This window comes from Kwoniella botswanensis, chromosome 3, assembly GCF_036426115.1.
Source record: "Kwoniella botswanensis chromosome 3, complete sequence".
In the NCBI taxonomy this organism is placed as follows: Eukaryota; Fungi; Basidiomycota; class Tremellomycetes; order Tremellales; family Cryptococcaceae; genus Kwoniella; species Kwoniella botswanensis.
This window is the reverse complement of record NC_088601.1, coordinates 1,515,988-1,532,718: the sequence shown is the minus strand read 5'-3', so window position 1 is coordinate 1,532,718 and position 16,731 is coordinate 1,515,988. Positions and strand designations below refer to the sequence as shown.

General features: G+C 43.0%; 9 protein-coding genes across 9 annotated transcripts; 5 read left to right on the top strand and 4 right to left on the bottom strand.

The window, feature by feature from the left end:
- Positions 1-192: 192 nt before the first annotated feature.
- L199_008445 (uncharacterized protein) lies at positions 193-2,668 on the bottom strand (the record flags this gene model as incomplete). Its single annotated transcript, XM_064894125.1, has 8 exons — positions 193-284; positions 342-726; positions 843-1,220; positions 1,302-1,380; positions 1,459-1,591; positions 1,717-2,084; positions 2,237-2,430; positions 2,510-2,668. The coding sequence occupies 8 exons, from the start codon at positions 2,666-2,668 to the stop codon at positions 193-195; spliced, it is 1,788 nt and encodes a 595-aa protein (XP_064750197.1).
- Positions 2,669-3,329: 661 nt separating this feature from the next.
- On the top strand, positions 3,330-4,246 carry L199_008444 (uncharacterized protein; the record flags this gene model as incomplete). Its single annotated transcript, XM_064894124.1, has 4 exons — positions 3,330-3,474; positions 3,556-3,633; positions 3,733-4,029; positions 4,119-4,246. The coding sequence occupies 4 exons, from the start codon at positions 3,330-3,332 to the stop codon at positions 4,244-4,246; spliced, it is 648 nt and encodes a 215-aa protein (XP_064750196.1).
- Positions 4,247-4,407: 161 nt separating this feature from the next.
- On the bottom strand, positions 4,408-5,230 carry L199_008443 (uncharacterized protein; the record flags this gene model as incomplete). Its single annotated transcript, XM_064894123.1, has 3 exons — positions 4,408-4,647; positions 4,728-4,922; positions 5,021-5,230. The coding sequence occupies 3 exons, from the start codon at positions 5,228-5,230 to the stop codon at positions 4,408-4,410; spliced, it is 645 nt and encodes a 214-aa protein (XP_064750195.1).
- A 314-nt stretch (positions 5,231-5,544) lies between these two features.
- Positions 5,545-5,941, top strand: L199_008442 (uncharacterized protein; the record flags this gene model as incomplete). The annotated part of the gene is made up of 2 exons (XM_064894122.1): positions 5,545-5,733; positions 5,813-5,941. 2 exons carry the CDS (start codon positions 5,545-5,547, stop codon positions 5,939-5,941), a joined length of 318 nt encoding a protein of 105 aa, XP_064750194.1.
- Positions 5,942-6,383: 442 nt separating this feature from the next.
- L199_008441 (uncharacterized protein) lies at positions 6,384-9,294 on the bottom strand (the record flags this gene model as incomplete). The annotated part of the gene is made up of 14 exons (XM_064894121.1): positions 6,384-6,501; positions 6,559-6,628; positions 6,699-6,801; positions 6,873-6,899; positions 6,965-7,008; positions 7,090-7,292; positions 7,361-7,592; positions 7,668-7,998; positions 8,066-8,209; positions 8,286-8,479; positions 8,551-8,747; positions 8,843-8,945; positions 9,016-9,078; positions 9,153-9,294. The coding sequence occupies 14 exons, from the start codon at positions 9,292-9,294 to the stop codon at positions 6,384-6,386; spliced, it is 1,971 nt and encodes a 656-aa protein (XP_064750193.1).
- Positions 9,295-9,617: 323 nt separating this feature from the next.
- Positions 9,618-12,347, top strand: L199_008440 (uncharacterized protein; the record flags this gene model as incomplete). Its single annotated transcript, XM_064894120.1, has 8 exons — positions 9,618-10,268; positions 10,387-10,479; positions 10,582-10,901; positions 10,978-11,109; positions 11,176-11,260; positions 11,325-11,425; positions 11,488-11,825; positions 11,899-12,347. 8 exons carry the CDS (start codon positions 9,618-9,620, stop codon positions 12,345-12,347), a joined length of 2,169 nt encoding a protein of 722 aa, XP_064750192.1.
- A 581-nt stretch (positions 12,348-12,928) lies between these two features.
- On the top strand, positions 12,929-13,593 carry L199_008439 (uncharacterized protein; the record flags this gene model as incomplete). The annotated part of the gene is made up of 3 exons (XM_064894119.1): positions 12,929-13,182; positions 13,325-13,424; positions 13,519-13,593. The coding sequence occupies 3 exons, from the start codon at positions 12,929-12,931 to the stop codon at positions 13,591-13,593; spliced, it is 429 nt and encodes a 142-aa protein (XP_064750191.1).
- Positions 13,594-13,971: 378 nt separating this feature from the next.
- L199_008438 (uncharacterized protein) lies at positions 13,972-15,500 on the bottom strand (the record flags this gene model as incomplete). Its single annotated transcript, XM_064894118.1, has 8 exons — positions 13,972-13,983; positions 14,051-14,205; positions 14,272-14,417; positions 14,477-14,539; positions 14,620-14,777; positions 14,896-14,986; positions 15,135-15,273; positions 15,440-15,500. 8 exons carry the CDS (start codon positions 15,498-15,500, stop codon positions 13,972-13,974), a joined length of 825 nt encoding a protein of 274 aa, XP_064750190.1.
- A 314-nt stretch (positions 15,501-15,814) lies between these two features.
- On the top strand, positions 15,815-16,639 carry L199_008437 (uncharacterized protein; the record flags this gene model as incomplete). Its single annotated transcript, XM_064894117.1, has 5 exons — positions 15,815-15,834; positions 15,911-16,090; positions 16,182-16,234; positions 16,297-16,389; positions 16,455-16,639. The coding sequence occupies 5 exons, from the start codon at positions 15,815-15,817 to the stop codon at positions 16,637-16,639; spliced, it is 531 nt and encodes a 176-aa protein (XP_064750189.1).
- Between the last annotated feature and the right edge of the window lie 92 nt (positions 16,640-16,731).

The following is a 16,731-nucleotide window of genomic DNA, read 5'->3' as shown; positions in this document are numbered from 1 at the left end:
TGATTTTACGGATGTATGAACAATCGGGTTGTAAAGTACGGATGATGACTATAATTGATATAGCTTTTATATAATAATGTTGTTGTCAAGTCATGCTTTCAGTTATGCTCTCATGCGAATGCATAATGCCATGTGATGTAGATGGTCACTTTTTTCCCTCCCTTCCCTTGTCCGAAATACAAATAACATGGATTAATTCACGATATCTACCATACTTGGTCTTAGATCTTCCAACTTGTTCGCACCTAACAATCTCATTGTCGACTGAATCTCACTCTCGAAGACTTTCAACGACATCAGCCTTGAATCATCTGTTATCAGTAGAAAGGATGAAAACTCACTCTTCACAGCATGTTCAACCCCCTGTACACCCGCAACAGTCTGAGCGAACAAGAACCCTCTTCCAACACCCACAGCGTCCGCCCCAAGACATAAAGCTTTGACCACATCCGTACCTCTCCATATACCTCCGTCAACAAATATCGAAAATTTCCTTTCATTCTCTTTTTCCCCTTTAGGAACAGACGGTACGAGCAAATCTGGATTTTCTACTAGTTCTTTAGATGGACCTGTAGGTGTCCTGTAAGCTGGTCGGAGGAGCCATGGAGCATGTTGACGGATTTCCAATAAGGTCGATAAGCCCGTGGCGGTCGTATCGAGTTGTCTACCACCGTGGTTTGAGAGGATCACTCCGTCCGCACCTAGTTTGTAGGCTTGTACTGCGTCCTATATGTTAAATCAAAGAATCAGTACTACAATCTCCCTTACTTCGATCTGATGGAGTTTGATCCTTGTTTGAATCGGATTGAATATCAAGTACCAAGAAAGAAGTATCAGCTCACCTCAACGGTCTGTACACCTTTAATGATAATAGGTAACTTTGTCTTTTCCTTTAACCATTTCAAATCTTTCCAATTCAAATCCGGATCCACCGCAGAGAAGATCGCCTCCGCTACACCCTTTGTCTCACCCTGTTTATCGAACGCATCCGTCTTGGGAGCTTCGAATTCCCCTTTAGCCCTTATATCCCTTTCCCTCTTTCCACCCACTGGCGCATCGACGGTGAGTAATATCGCGTTGAGACCTAGTCTGTTGACTTTGGATATGACTTCTTCGGCGAGGTGGCGTTTGGAGTTGACGTAGAGCTGGAAGAAAAGGGGTTGGTTGGATGTGCGGGCGGAGGTGATTTCTTCCACGGAACATGAGGCGAATGATGATATCTGGGTTGAATGACAGACATATCACAAGTCAGCTTTCGAGATCGAGATGACTTGTAGATACAGAGCGACACTCCAACTTACACACTGTATTATACCTGTCGAGGCGGCACCTTTTGTCAGATTGACTTCTCCATCCGGATGACCAAGTTTGGCCATTGCCCTATATAGGCCAAGCACAACCTCAATGAATCAACTTTTCCTCCAGAGTATCATAGCGACTGATTGATATTCTACTTACGCCGGTGAGATCCATAACGGTATAGTACTATCGTAACCCAAAATCTTCGTTGAGGTATCAACCTCCTTGACAGGTCGAAGTACACGAGGTCTGAATCGGATCTTCTTGTAATCCGAGTTATTTTCGTTTTTAGCTATTCAAAACAAAGAGAAGATCCAAATCAGCACCTCTCATATGAAGAGCAGCAGCCTAACCATGATACAAAGATTGAATCTCAAGATGACCAGAGACCAGAAAGGCTATTCATTCAGCACTCACTAATCTCATCATCCGCCGCAGAAGCATAATAAGCCCAAGCGACCTTTGAGCACAACTCCTCCGCGGCAACTTCGAAATCTCTCATATTCACTATGCTTCCTAATCCCTTTTCTTCATATTCCTGTCTTTTCTGCTTGATCCGATTCTGTTCATCTTCCTCAGATTTGGAAATCTTGACTGCTAGCTGTTCTCTCTCATAGGCCGATTCGATTTCCAGTTGACCCAGGTGAATCACCGAGGGAGGTAGGTTTTCGGGCTGGAGTTGATCAGACGGATGGCGAGGGTTGAATATGTAGGAGACATCTTTGGATCGGTTGTTTTCAATTATTTCACGGCCTCCGGGATGTTCATCTAGAAATTCGGTGACGCTGAATCAACGATTCCAAATGGTCAGTATATGGGATTTATAATTTGGTTGATTGATTCGACAATTCGTTTCATTGTCATTGACTGTGATTGTGATTGTGACTATTGACCAGAAGCCAACTGCGATCTAACGATACCCCGGCATTCTACTCACTTGTATACCTCCCCGTTGATTACCACCCAAACTTCATCCCCATCCTTCTTATCCAACACCTCCCTACTCCCAATCTTGATCACCTCCTTACCGCCTTTTGAGCTATGCACCTGATCAGGTACATCCGAGTTGACCTTGTCTGGTACGGTATCAGGCTGATAATCCAATTTCGCTCTTGTCAGATACATATAAGTCTAGCACAGATTGTTTCCGAAAGTCAGCATCTACACGCCTACTTCTTATTCGATCGGCGGCAATTTGGCTTGAGCTTACAGGTACAGCTAGAGCTACTCCTCCTGCTATGATCAGTCTCTGATCGATCCTCCTAATCGAGGAAGATGCATGGGTGGTGAGTTTTCGTCTCGAGATGGATCGAGTAGCTGAGGTTCGAAAGTTGAGAGCTGCTGCACGTAAAGGTGAGAAGGAGGGCATCGTTCGGATCTGTTTTGGTTTCTTCTTTGCTTTTCTTTTTTGACAATCTGAGTGCTTTCGATCTGTCCCCACTGTTTATAAAGTTACCCAAGAGGAAGAAATGTCGAGTACAACATCCATCCACTTTTTCCATACACATCCTCTTTGCCATATATATCGTGATCAGGGTAAAAGTCAACAATCATCTTCGGTCCGTACTCGATCCACGGTGTTAGCCGAGGGAAACGAGTTCGGCGGGTTGTTGTTCCGGACAAATCATACCACACCCATTAGTGGGAGATGGGATGTCGCAAGTGACAACCTGATGGGTATGCATCAGATCGTATAGATATGTCTTGATTCGGGATGTAGTGTAGATAGATGCATTGCAGGTCAAATTGACAGGTAGACAGGCAATCAGTCGCATGAAGCAGGTCTAATCTTTTCAGACTTGGTCATAAGTCGAATACTCAAGTACTGAACCTGAATGCTCCGCTTAAATCGCCTATCGATCCGATCCATAGTCAGATCGTCGTCAACCGTCAAGTTTGGAAGCACACCTGCTTGACCTTAGACGTTGTGATCTGAAAATCATCATTGATGGAAAATAGTGTGATCATCGGAATCTATATCCATCTTCTACTAATTCACTGTACCAACTACATCATAGATTTGCAGAATAATGGTCGACGCCAATCAGGTTTTGACTCTCGAAGAGATCCAACAAGCCTGCAATGTCGAACTCGTAGACAAAGATGGGATCAAGCAGACTTTTGGAGACTTGATCAAAGGGAAGAGAGTGGTGTTGATCTTCATAAGGCATCTTTGTCAGTACACCCACATGTCACAAATATTGCAACGTCGTCGCAAGTTAGTCCAAGCTGAATTGGAAAATGGTGTAATTGTAGGGTGCACAAATTGTCAAGCTTACACATATCAGTTTGGCAAGTCCATACCTCCCTCAAACTTACCTGCAGGTACAGAAGGTAAATGCGGTGTCTCTTTTCCCTACCAGTCTTACCGATGTTCAGCTTGTACTGATATCCTCCTTTCACTGGATACGTTCGATGTTGCACATCAATCAGCATATATAATAGGATGCGGTGCATCCTCTCCTATTCCCTCATATCTCACCCGGACTTCATCACCTTATCCAATCTACTCATGTCCCTCCCTCGATCTACACAAGGTATTCAACTTCGGTAGAACCCTCAAAGGACCCAGTACAGGAGAAAAGAAAACTTACATGTCAGAATTGGGAGGAGGGTTTAACAGGACTTGGTTATCGCTCAAACACAATTTACTGAAGACACCAGGACATGGGCTGGAGAGTGTCAGAGGACCGAATGATCAGAATGGCGGAGAGGTGATCTTCGAAAAAGGTGAGTTTCACTAAAACCAAAATATGAGAAACCTGAACTCTTGATGTTGAGCCAATTGTCACGTTGTATTTCCGATTTCGATGAGTTAGATGGCACTTGCTGGTATATCCATAGAATGCAGAATACAGAGGATCATACCAACCTTGAAGAGCTAGCTAAGATCATCGGAGCAGAGTATACGCCTTTATCTGAGAAAGACAAGTCGTATCCCAATTGATGAAAGGGATGGACCATCCTTCTGAAATGGAGTTGCTCACATCATGTACATATATGCTCGTTGTATTGAACAATTCATGATGTGCTGTAGCTTGTGTTATACATAAATCATGAAATAGTATAATATACATGTTATGATATGATATGATATGATCCTGTAGATTACACCGTAGCACTCTGTACACCCCCAAACAAGCTTCCTACCCAATTCTTCCACCACCCAACTCCACCTACAGCATTCCCTCCTCCGGACTGATCGACCTTCCCACCTGGCCCACCTGAGATTCTACCTCGTCTGACATGACTTTCGGGGTACAAGTTCGCACGGAGGACTGCTCCAGTAGAAGCAAGGAAGATCGTCGCCCATCCCCATAAAGCACCTTGTATCAAGGGTGATACGAGCTAATCACCCGAAACATGTATATTAGCATCTTCTGATCGTTCTAGTATAATTGGTGTCAGTGTAAGCATTATGGATTTACCTGATCTCTCAATGTCACCCAAAGGACTTTACTCCACTGAACATCTACTTGTCTTCCCCAATGAAATACCCTATCTTCATCTGCAGTCTTCACTAACGTCCCGCTAGGTTTGGTCTGTTCGATTCGGCCTTTCTTCTCTATTGCCGTAGGTGTCGGACGGGGAGTGAGGAAAGGTCGGATGGAAAGGAGGTATGACTATGTCCCAAAATACAAACACAAAATCAGAAAAATCAGCAAATTGTTCTTATCATAGAACATGAGAGTCTGGTCCATGTATCGAAAACATAGCTTACCTGCTCGAATCGTAGATCAGGCATCACAGGCATAGCCTGCTTGACTCTCTTCCTCCCTTCTTTCCTTGCCTTCTTATGATCCTCATGGTGATGTTCATTGACGCTGGGCAGACTATCTGGGAAGTTACTTTGCTGCTTCTCGGACGAAGGGTGATGTACGGCTTGGGCAGACGATTTGAACGGGTTGTGAGATGGGTTGAGGGATGTCATCGTTTTGTGCTCGTATTGGTATTTGACTTGTGATATGTATGATATTCAGCGATCTAGTGGCCTATTTGAGGCTAGAAGTTGCAGAAGAGGTTAATGACGTTTCGTTTGGCGATGAAAGTAACTAAGGAGATCTGTGCGCTAGATGGAGGTTACGAGTGGAAAGCGGAGGTCACCGCACCGCACGGCTAAGCTAATTTCCTCGCGAAGGCCACCGTTAAGTCATCACTCGAGTACAAAAAAATCGTCGAGAGATGCGTTCTAAACCTTGTGCAGCAACACATTCCAGCGCTCTGACAAGGCAGCAGAGGGAGAAGATGGTGGACAATATCAACGCCTATACGACAGATGAGCAAATCCAACAACCAAGCCGGAAAATCACGTTCGCACCTCCTCCCATCCGACCATGGTCTGATATTTCGCTATACCTCTTATCCGCCGGTTTCTACCTTGTATCGATCTGCTCAGCTCTACTCGGCATATCATATATCTATTGTCCATCTCAAGTGAGTCCATAACGTGTAACGTCCCTTCTGTCCGGAAAAAGCTATATAGTCACGCTAATCGTATCTGTGGCTTTTATAGTATGTACCATTCATAGAGCCAATATGTCAAGATGATCACTACAAATACCTCATCCCGCTATTGGTACCTGTAATATCCTGGTTCGCCATTGCCAATTGGGTAGGGTGGGAGTACTTCAAATACTCGTAGATTCATTACCTCTCATCGTGACTTGACATATAGTCGACTATTGGTTATCAAACATCAAGCTATGGTCATCCAACTTCGACTTCGACTTTGACTTTGACTTTGACTTTAGAGCAAAGAGCATTGTCTAAAGTAATAGAATATCTGTCGTGCGATCGCATTCCGTAAGAAGTCCTTGAATTTCGATCTAGCCCTAATCAAAATCTGGAAGATCATTCGAGGTAAATAGTCGCTCCGTCGGTAATGCTCCTCTAAAATCTGCGGATGCAAGTAGACGAGCAACCGCGAAGTCAAGACTTTCAGATCAAGCCTTCAGATTAGTCTTCATGGAAGTTAAGAGTTCCTCAAGCGTATGGACTACCAATTCTATATCTATACCAGCTGTACCCATTTTCACATCTTATGTATTTATGCATATGTCTGTATACCCTCTACCCTACAACCATCACTCAACGGTAATACTCGACATACTAATCTCATCAAATGGTCTATCATTCTTATCGACCCTTACATCCTCTATATCAGTTATAATATCCAAACCTCCGACAGCTCGGCCGAATACCCTATATCACCACATCAGCTTTGTCGGTACTGAGGTTTTGTCAATGAATTTGACTCACGTATGTTTACCGTCTAACCATTGACACGGCACAGTTGTAATGAAGAATTGAGACCCGTTCGTTCCGGGACCTATATCCATGATCAGCTTCTTGTATGCCAACATAGAATCGGGAGCGGTCAGAATGTAAGCTGAACATACCTGCATTGGCCATCGAAAGTGTGAATGGTCTATCATGACGAGCTTTAGGTGATATTTCATCTTCAAAAGTACCTCCCCAGATGGATTCACCACCTGTTCCGTCCTATTTTCCGTACGTCATGTTCAGCTATCAACAAATCTGAGGGGTCGAAGATAATTACACAGCAGACTTACGCCTAAGGGATCACCACCTTGAATCATCTATTGAACCCACATCAGCTATCTCTTATTCTCGGGCAGGTCAAGAGGACGCAAAGTGAACTCACGAATTTCTTGATGACTCGATGGAAGATCGTTCCATTATAATAACCTATTTCCACGACATCAGCTACTTCACCCTTTTCACACACAAACAAACGTTTGCCATAGAGCTGAAAACAACATCACTCACCATTCCTAGCATGAGTAACGAAATTCTCCACCGTCTTCGGTGCGATATCAGGGAATAGTTGCAACGTGATATCACCCTTGGTAGTATGTATCGTACATCTAGTGGCTGATACTCTCTGTTTCTCAGGTGCAGAAGGTATAGCAACGGTTTGTTCTTCCCTTGTTGGTCTTTCGTTAAACACATCCCTATCGCCTTTACTCTCCCTACGTACATACACACAAACCCCATCAGCTGGAGATCATAGCCTTTCCCCCTGAACAACTTCACTCACTCTTTATCACTCTGTGCGAAAAGGTAAAACCTCTGTTTCTTATAAGCCGTAGCGAACAGATGAGGATCCCTTGATCCTTTCTCTTGTAAGAGAGGATTGGCAGATGCTGCCATTTGAACTGTCGTTAATCCCTTCTTGGCTGGGGCACCTTGATACAACGCCAAATTCAAGAATCGCAGCGTCTCATCTTTACCTAGCACTCGAGCGACTTTGTTGGTGACCGTATTCACCACTATTTAGACCACCAAATACTCGTCAATTGCTTTACTCACTAAGATCCTAAATGAAGGGGAAGACTCTTACTAACCTTTTATACCCAACATAGTGGGATACAGAACGAAATTCCCACTCTCATCCCAAACCGCATTAGCAGTCCTCAACATCCCTCCTGGACCACTCTCACTCCTATCTAATTCTCTTTCAACTGCCAGACGTCGTCCGAAATCCATATCATCCAATTTGAACACCGCCGTTCCGGCCTGTTGCATCTCCACTACAGCTGTCAATGACTCATCATACGTCCTTGTCAGTTTGCCGGTGAGGAAGTTGAAAATGTGCACCGAACGGGATGGTAAGGCGAGAGTAACGAAATGAGATGAATTAGGAGAGAACGTTAATGAAGTTGGAAGTGTTTTGGTCTAAAGAACAAAAATGATCAGCTTTCTCTCTTCCGACAGGAAGTGTACGAGGAGTAAAACAGCTGACCTTTTTGAAATGGAATAAATCGGTAGAGGATTTATATTCCCATAAACCAGGTACTGAGGGTAAACCCCATGGTTCACTGGGTTGCCAATATTCTACGAAACCATCTTCGTCCGCTGAAACTACACAATCGTATTTGGCGGTGTACTATTGATCCAAGACCCATCAACTTCGTTGTTCTCATCTCGGGATGATTTCGCAGAGAAAGCTGAGCTATACTTACAACCATGAGATGAACAGGTGCTCTATGTATCTTCTCCAAAGTATATAACGGAGTCCCATCACCCCTTCCATCGTATATCCTTATTGTCGGAGTGTTCACCTCGGATACAGCTAACAGGGCCTGACCAGCTCCTGGTTGATGGATCCAACAACATGCTTTGGGTGTAAATGGGAATTTCAAGATATTGATCATGTCTAGATACGCATCATACAACAACCATAATCAGTATCCGAAATAACTGATCTCAGGAATGAATGCGACTTACCAAAATTAACCACATCAAATACTCTACCTTCCCCACCTTCTGAGACGGTAGCGAATAATTTCCCATCATCACTTGCAGAAGTTCCCACTATAGTTTTCAGGGACGCTCTATAATGCTTTACGAATTCTATTCCTTGTTCTTGCTTTTTCCATAACTTCAAATGACCATCGATCGATGTTGTTATAACGAAGTTCGTCCTAGAATATATATTCCATAAGATAAGCAATACTCAACATCGGCTTTTCTGTGACCAGCTTTCTATAACACTTGTATCGATAGGTAAAATACTTACCGAGTCATAGTTACCGTATTTAATGGTTCTCTGTGCATGAAAGACTTGTAGTATCTATCTGTATCAGGAAGTGAAGCCAAGTACAACTTCTCATGAGGCAAGACTGCAGATGCCATTGCCATACGTTAGTCCATGTGGGTTTATCTTCATCCGGGCGAATGGAGGTTACTTACCTGCCCTCTTCTTCTTTCGTCCATTACTAACTACCACGTCACCCCCTCCTCCAGGCATGGGACCTATCCACAAATTCACATAGGTCGTGTCAGCTTGCGTTATCTGTCAATATTCGTGGTCACCAGCTATTACATACCTATCTCTTCATCTGAGGAATCATCAACATCGGCAGCTGGCATCTCAGGTACCGCATTGTCAGTCTTCACGTCTTGACCATCTGGAGATACTCCATTTCTTGATCTTTTGCCTAGAGTGGATGGGCCTGCGTCTTCTGACATCTCCAGTCGGTGCTGACGAGGTGTATAGTATATACTACAGTAAGCTATAGGAGCAGAGTTACATCTAAAAGTTAAGGCTTGTTATACTTTAGAGAACATCGAAGGGCAAGTCGGGTTGATAAGTGAGAGGGTCAGATAGATGAAAGCTGAAATGTTTTTCTTTCCACGTGGTATGTCGTTCCTGAGCAGATTTCCATCTTTACGCTTCCCAAGATTTTCAAAAGTTCATAGGTGTTGCATGATATCAAGTTGTACTGTTGTACTTTGACAAGTATTTTGCTATTTCAGATCGAAGCTATCTCTCTGATATCGACCAAAATACGATGTCTTCGAAGCCATTCAACAAGAAAAGATCCGCCCCTGACGGCTCGTCATCCTCGGCAGGTGGTAAATCCAAATTTTCAAAAACCAACAACGGTAAACCTCAATCATCCAAATCATTCGCCAACAAGGGAAATGAAAACGCTGGTAAATACCAGAACAAGAACAAAGGCAACAACAATGGTAAAAGCCGATCAGCACCTATAAGGGAAAAGGATGAAGATGTGAAAAGACGTAAGAAACCTATTACAGCAGGTGGTGGGGAAGAAAACGTCGATGACGATGAAGATATAAGTATGGATGATGATGAAGGTTCTTTCTCCGAAGAAGAAGATGAAGTTGAAGATGAAGATGAAGATGAAGAGATGGGTGATAAAGCTTTAGAAGGACACGAAGGGGAGGAACAAGAGAAAAAACCTAAATTGACCAAATCTGAGAAATTGGCATTACATGCAGCTCAACCTCATCGAACTACTTTATTACCTTCTCATCCATTACTTCATGATACACTCTTACCACTTTGGGAGACTGCACGAAGAGCAGATTTATCGAAAGATCAAAGGAAAAAGGCAATTAACGAATTGTATAATGCTGTCAAGGGGAGGATTAACGAGGTTTCGAGAGGACATAAAGGTGGGAGAGTCCTACAGACTGTGAGTTAGCTATACAATCTAGGTAAAATCGGCTGTCAGGTGTCGTATGATATTTAGAAACACCTGGAACTCGAAGGATAGTTGCTGATGTATACTTTCTTTACTGGTGTGCTGGTAGATCGTCAAATTCGGTGGCAAGGAGGAACGTACAGGTGTGGCTATGGAGTTGGAACCTAGATGGAAAGATATGATGGAATCGAAGTATTCCAAGGTGAGTTATCGATCAATCTAAATCAATCACTGTGTATCATCGCAATGTCACAAAATTTCGAATCTTCACAAGTGCTGACTTTGGTGTGTGACTCTTCGATAGTTCCTCATGTCCAAACTCATCCGATACGTCCCCTCCATCCGACCTCTCCTGATCCCTAAACTAACCCCTACCCTCTTAACACTACTGAACCACTCAAACGCCGTCACTCCCTTGTCCGACTTCTACGATCTCTACGCTACCTCAAAAGAACGTAAACTGCTCGTGAGAGGGTTCTACCCACGAGAACTGAAGATTTTCGATGGTGGTAAACAAGGTATCGAAGTTAAGGGGCTGGAAGCTTCATTGGAGGATCTGATAGGTGATGAAAGTAAAGGAAGAGAAAGGATCTTAGATGGTGTAGAAAAAACTGTTTTGGATGTGTAAGTTATCTTGACTCTTAATGGAATAATCCCTAGGATTGGGTGACTAATATAATACTTGTTTGATATTTGACAGATTCAACGCTACTCAGAAACAAGCTTTGGCTCAATCGATCTTCCATCGACTGGTTCTTGAATACGTTACTTGTATCTTCAAGTTTTTGGATGAGGAAACTGCTGATAAGAAACTGCACGAATTGTTAGCTGCGTAAGTGAATTCGCCTGTCTATGATCCATCTGGGTACGACTAAATGATTATATCTCGATCTAATAGCGGTGCAGAGAGTTTCCCCGAGATAGTACATACCAAGGATGGTTCGGCTGTCGTGCGAGAGTTGATCGTCAGATGTAATGCCAAGGTCAGCTGCTTGGAGCTCGGCGTAGTCCTTACATCGATGACTGACGTTCGGCACGTTTTGATAGGATCGAAAAACTATCCTTCAACCTCTTCGTAAACACGTCGAAGCATTATGTAAAGATGGTGATGCTCAGATGGTGTTGTTTACCGCTTTCGACTGTGTCGAGTGAGTCTGTTTCTACAACTCATCTGAATGACTACTGATGACTGGTGAAAATCGTCTCATAGTGACACCAAACTTATGGGTAAAGCTTTCGTTTCGGACGTTGCATCCCTCGCTACCAACTTGGCGTTCGATAAACAAGGTCGAAGGGTTTTACTTTACCTTTTGACCCCAACGTCGACCAAACATTTCATGCCTCAGACTATCCAATCGTTAGCTGCTTCTGCCTCCCACGCCAGGGAGTTGGGAACCAGTAAGAAGGACACCGAAGTGAGAAGGAAGGAGTTGCTCAGCTATGCCTCCGAGGGGCTGTTAAAGGCTGTAGAAGAGAAAGGAGATGAGATGGTTAGAGACCCAGGAGCGGGCCTGGTCGTACAAGAAGTATTAATCTATGCTAAAGGAGGTGAGTTCATACCATGCTTCGATTTGTCAATGTGCGAGAGTACTGAATGCTGAATGTTGGAATTGATATGTAGATAAATCTGGAGCCATCTCAACTTTATCTCAAGCATTATCAATCCCCTACCCCGATCCTGCACCCGTCGACCCCAATCCTGATCAAACCACTTCTCATCCTCTCGATCTCTCCCATTCGATTCGTACTTACAAGACCCTTTTGTCTGGAGGTCATTTCAACAATTCTACTAAAACTGTCGAAATTACCGATGAGGACTTATCACCCAAATTCGCTTCTGCCATTTGGGAAGCAATAACTGATGAGTCCGTAGGAGGGGATGATAATGTGTTGAGGATATGTAAAGGTAATGCACCATTCGTTATGGTAGAGCTTATTGAAGCGCTCAGGAAATCAGGAGAGGTGAGTAAAGTGAAGAAGGTACTGGGTAAGAAGGGTGTAAAGGAGGAGGTGGAGAAGAGTGTAAGGAAAGGTGCGGGTCTGTTAGCTGAGAAGATTGCGGAGTTGTAGAGTTTTTACGACCTTTACCTTGCTATCATACTTCCATACTCTCTTATCATCTTTGTGTATGCATTATCTCTCTGATCGTACAGGAAGGACAGGCTGATGGGTTGCAGCGACCTTGACATATCATTACTTACCTGTCTCTTGCTTGTCACATGCCTGCCACATTCAGGTCCTCGTGAATTGCTGTGTATGACGTTGTTGCCTCATTGCATTGCCGATCTCACATCTATCATCAGAGTTTAAGCTAAAATGATTCTCCGAGATTCACTTGTTTGATCTAAAATATATATCCTTATGGCTGTGCTATGTTCTACGTTCTATTTTGATGTGTGGAGTGGATTGTGAAGTGAAGTGAAAGTATGATGTATGGTGTGTGTCTCGTTTGAGCAAACGACAAGTGACGGAAGAGGTGCTTGGTTGACAAAGGTATATATATATATATATATATATGGATAGAAGCAAGGTACTCTCTTTCTCTCTATTTAATTTAAGAATCAAATCAATATCTACTTTTAGGCAAATCAACAAATCGCTCTCGATCTCTATTCTACTTTATATCTATCTTGTTAAATAATCCACTAATGATGCGATCCTCCTCACCTATCATCCTCCTCTCTATCCTCTTTGCATCCCTCTTCCCCCTCTCCCTCGCCCGAGTTGCGTCCATCACCCTCGACTCCAATACCGCCATCCCAGGTCAAAATATCAGCGTAACAGTCACGTCGTACAGTCATATTCAGAACTGGGACGATTTCGGTATAGTATGGGGTCTGTTAAGGGATGATAACGGTGACTGTGTGGAATGCGTCGGAATGGAAATTGGTTATGAGAATTTATAGTGAGTGAAGTCGACTCTCTCTGAGACATGTCACCATTTTCTATCGTTCATACCCTACATATCTGATCGGGATTCATGATTTCATACCAAAGCAGGAGAAGACAGAACTAATCAATCATTTTTGTATTTCTGATGTATTTAGCGGTAATAACACTCTTGGCAATACGACTTATTCCCTCCAATTACCCAACACAACCACTGGAGCATACTATCTCAAAGCGGCTGTACCGCACTTGGTAGGGGTAAGTATTTCACCCCCAAATCGATATACCGATTTATCTATCTCGTTCGTTCATTCGTCCTATTGACTGATTCTGATTTCTCTGGCTTTCATAGGCATCAGGATCAACCGGTATAAACTATTTCAACCAATCTCTTAATCTCGTATCTAATGCTAAGATGAGAACTTAATAAATGGACGATACCATCTGGATCTCGGTTCAAGAATCTGCATCAAGTGTTTTAATGGACTAGTTACGAAATGGACAATCTCAGTATAATTCATGTAGAGTATATACTCTACAATTGTATATTATCTTCGATTTCATGTTCGCTGGAGAAACAGGATCTTTCTCAGTACGACATGAACTATCTCAGAATGGTGTAAAAGTATAATATTGTATCTATAATTTTCACATTATAACATGTATCGCGTATACTGATCGACTCATGACGAACGCTGTGATCCTGCAGGAGACTTGCATGTATAAGGACAAATAAATTTACAATACAATTAGAAAAACCAAATACGAAGTACGAAGTACGATCAAATGCTAAACGATCGAGATGTTAGGATAAAATCTACAAACAACATGCACATCAGCAGTCATCTCGTGATCGCCTCGGGAAGTAAAAAGGAAACACTCACAGCGAGGAGAACAACTGCAACTACAATAACCAGTATGACCAACAGACAAGCCATCCTTCTACCTGCTTTACGTTGATATTCATGTGCCGTCGTCAACTCTTCAGCAGCAGAGGAAGTATCGCGCGCAACGGAAGTGACATTTGATTCAATGTTATCTAGCAGGCCATCAAACATGATGAGCTCACACAGAGAGAAAGCCCAAGATGAATGAATTCGCTCACCTATCAATCCACCTTGCTCGACGACCATCGTACCTAAATCTCTGAAAATATCATTCAATTCATGTATACCACTTTCAATCTCCCTTATTTCAGCTTCTCGTTCAGCAATGAGGGTTTCTTGGAAATCAAGTTCTTGAGGTGATACCCTTTGAGCAAATTATCACATTAGCACAATGATGTATCTGTAATTTGGCTAATTACTCACTGTTGGACCTGCTGTTGAGCTTGGACCTGTTCCAGCTCGACCGAAGATCTAGGTTCTTCATGACTATTTTACGGATATCAGCTAATATTGTTCCGGCATAGAAAGTTCGTAGCTGAGGGTTGTAGACATGAACATAGACATACGCTTCTTCAGACTCTTCTACCAACTTGTCTACTCTCCTTTTTTGACTTTCAACAAAACTCCTTTGTCTTTCTGCCGATTGACGTGATACCCTCTGGAAAGACGTTATGGCATTACCGAATTCTTTGGATAATTTGGTTTGGATTGGTTTACGATTTGACTATTCAGTGATGGCATTGTTGGCAATCAGCTTATCGATGAGTAACAAAGTATAAGAGACGAAAAAAGCTATGATGAAGGAAGACGTGAATCTTTATAGATCAATACAGATTACTCACAAATTCCCCTCCTGCTGGATATGCTGCTAATTTCTTTACGTCGTCGGTAGATTTCTTGACCATCTCTCGAGTAGCTTCTGTCAAGTTGTGTCTGTTTTGATCAAAAAGTCAAATACATTAGCAATGTTCCTCGGCCGATGGAATTTGCTAATGGATCGAATAGAGGTCTTGATCATTTTACCCGATACTTCGTTCATTGTAGTCTGTTGCATTGTATTATGATGAGTATGAACACTCACAGACTCGTCCGTAAAGCTGGTCCATCCCCATTCCCACCCAACTTATCTACCAATTTCTGTATACCTTGAACATTACTTTGGATCTTGAATATCTGAATTGATACTGAGTCCTTAAGAGCGGTAAAAGTAGCATCTTGGTCTACGATTGTAGGTTGCAGCGTGGAAATAACATGGGAATGAAAGCAAGGATACCCCAACAGAATTAGGTAAGAAGGAGAGAGGAGAAAGGAGAGGGACGGAAGGGTTAATCAGCATTCTCATTCTCACTCTCACTCGAGTTGAGTTGATCCTGTGAGATGACCTACCAGGTGCATTACCCCTTAGTAGAGGTTGACTTTGACCCCTTTCCAAGTCGTTGAAGCTCATTGTGTCTGGTAAGCTGATATACGATGGACTGGGATGAAGTGTGAGAAAAGGTGGCAAGATATAAATGGAGATGAGCATTGACTCTCGTTAAGAGTGTTGTGTATCGATATGACAGGTGGTAGGGCGGAGTGGCGGTGATGTCCGTAAAATGGGAAAACATTACCAGTTACTCGCAAGTTGGCCATGGAAGGAGGTCTGAGCGCGACGGTGGAGGAGAATCAGAAGAGATGAACATAATCGAGTGTGTACTCGTATATATATAATCTGACTGACCTACAAGGTGACAAGTCTGGTGTGGGTGGTATCAAAAAAAAATGTCACGTACAGCAGCACCGTGAGTGTGACTCTTGAATCAGCATCGTGGAAGCGAGTATCGTTGATCGCTGATTTTTACTCTTGTGCATCACCAGACCATCCAAAATAACGGCTCATTCAACATCGATCCTATGTCAAGATACCGACCTGCGGGGTGATATAACCATAAGTGAAGGATGTGTGGTACATCCCAAGGCCACGATATTGGCATTGGGAGGGGCTATCGTAATAGGAAAGAATTGTGTGATAGAGGAAGGTACGATCATCGTCAACCGGTAAATCAACAATCTGCTCTATGAATCACAATCTATTCTGTGGAAGGGTACGATGAAGACTGATGTGGATTGTATTGTTGGAACATTGTAGGAATAAAGATATCATGAGCATAGGTGATAATAATCATTTCATGGTTGGTTGTCGTAAGTCTTCTTTTGAACTGAATGATTCAAATTGCGTATGGGTAATTAACGGTATTGAACAGGTATAGAAGCGATATCAATAGGAAATTGGAATACGTTCCAACCCCGTTCAACCGTATCTTCAAACATCATCATAGCAAATCGTTGTACCTTTAGTAAGCTGTTTTACCCCCTTGACCTCATATAAGCTGGTTGGGTTGACTGATGGGTTGATCTGAAGGCGCAGGAACTACTCTTCTTCCTTCACCTACCCTCCCAGAAAGTGAGGTAGAAACGATCCCACCTTACACCGTGATATACGGTGAAAATTCGGAGAGGAGGAAATGGGATGGGACGGGACAATCGACAGAACAGAATTTGAGAGAAAAACATATCGAATACTTGAGAGAGATCGTGCCAAAGTGAGTTTACCAGTTCGTTTTACGGAAGAATCCTTACTGATGTCTGGTGGATGAGCAAATAGGTATAATCGAATACGATCAATTACTTGACTCGAT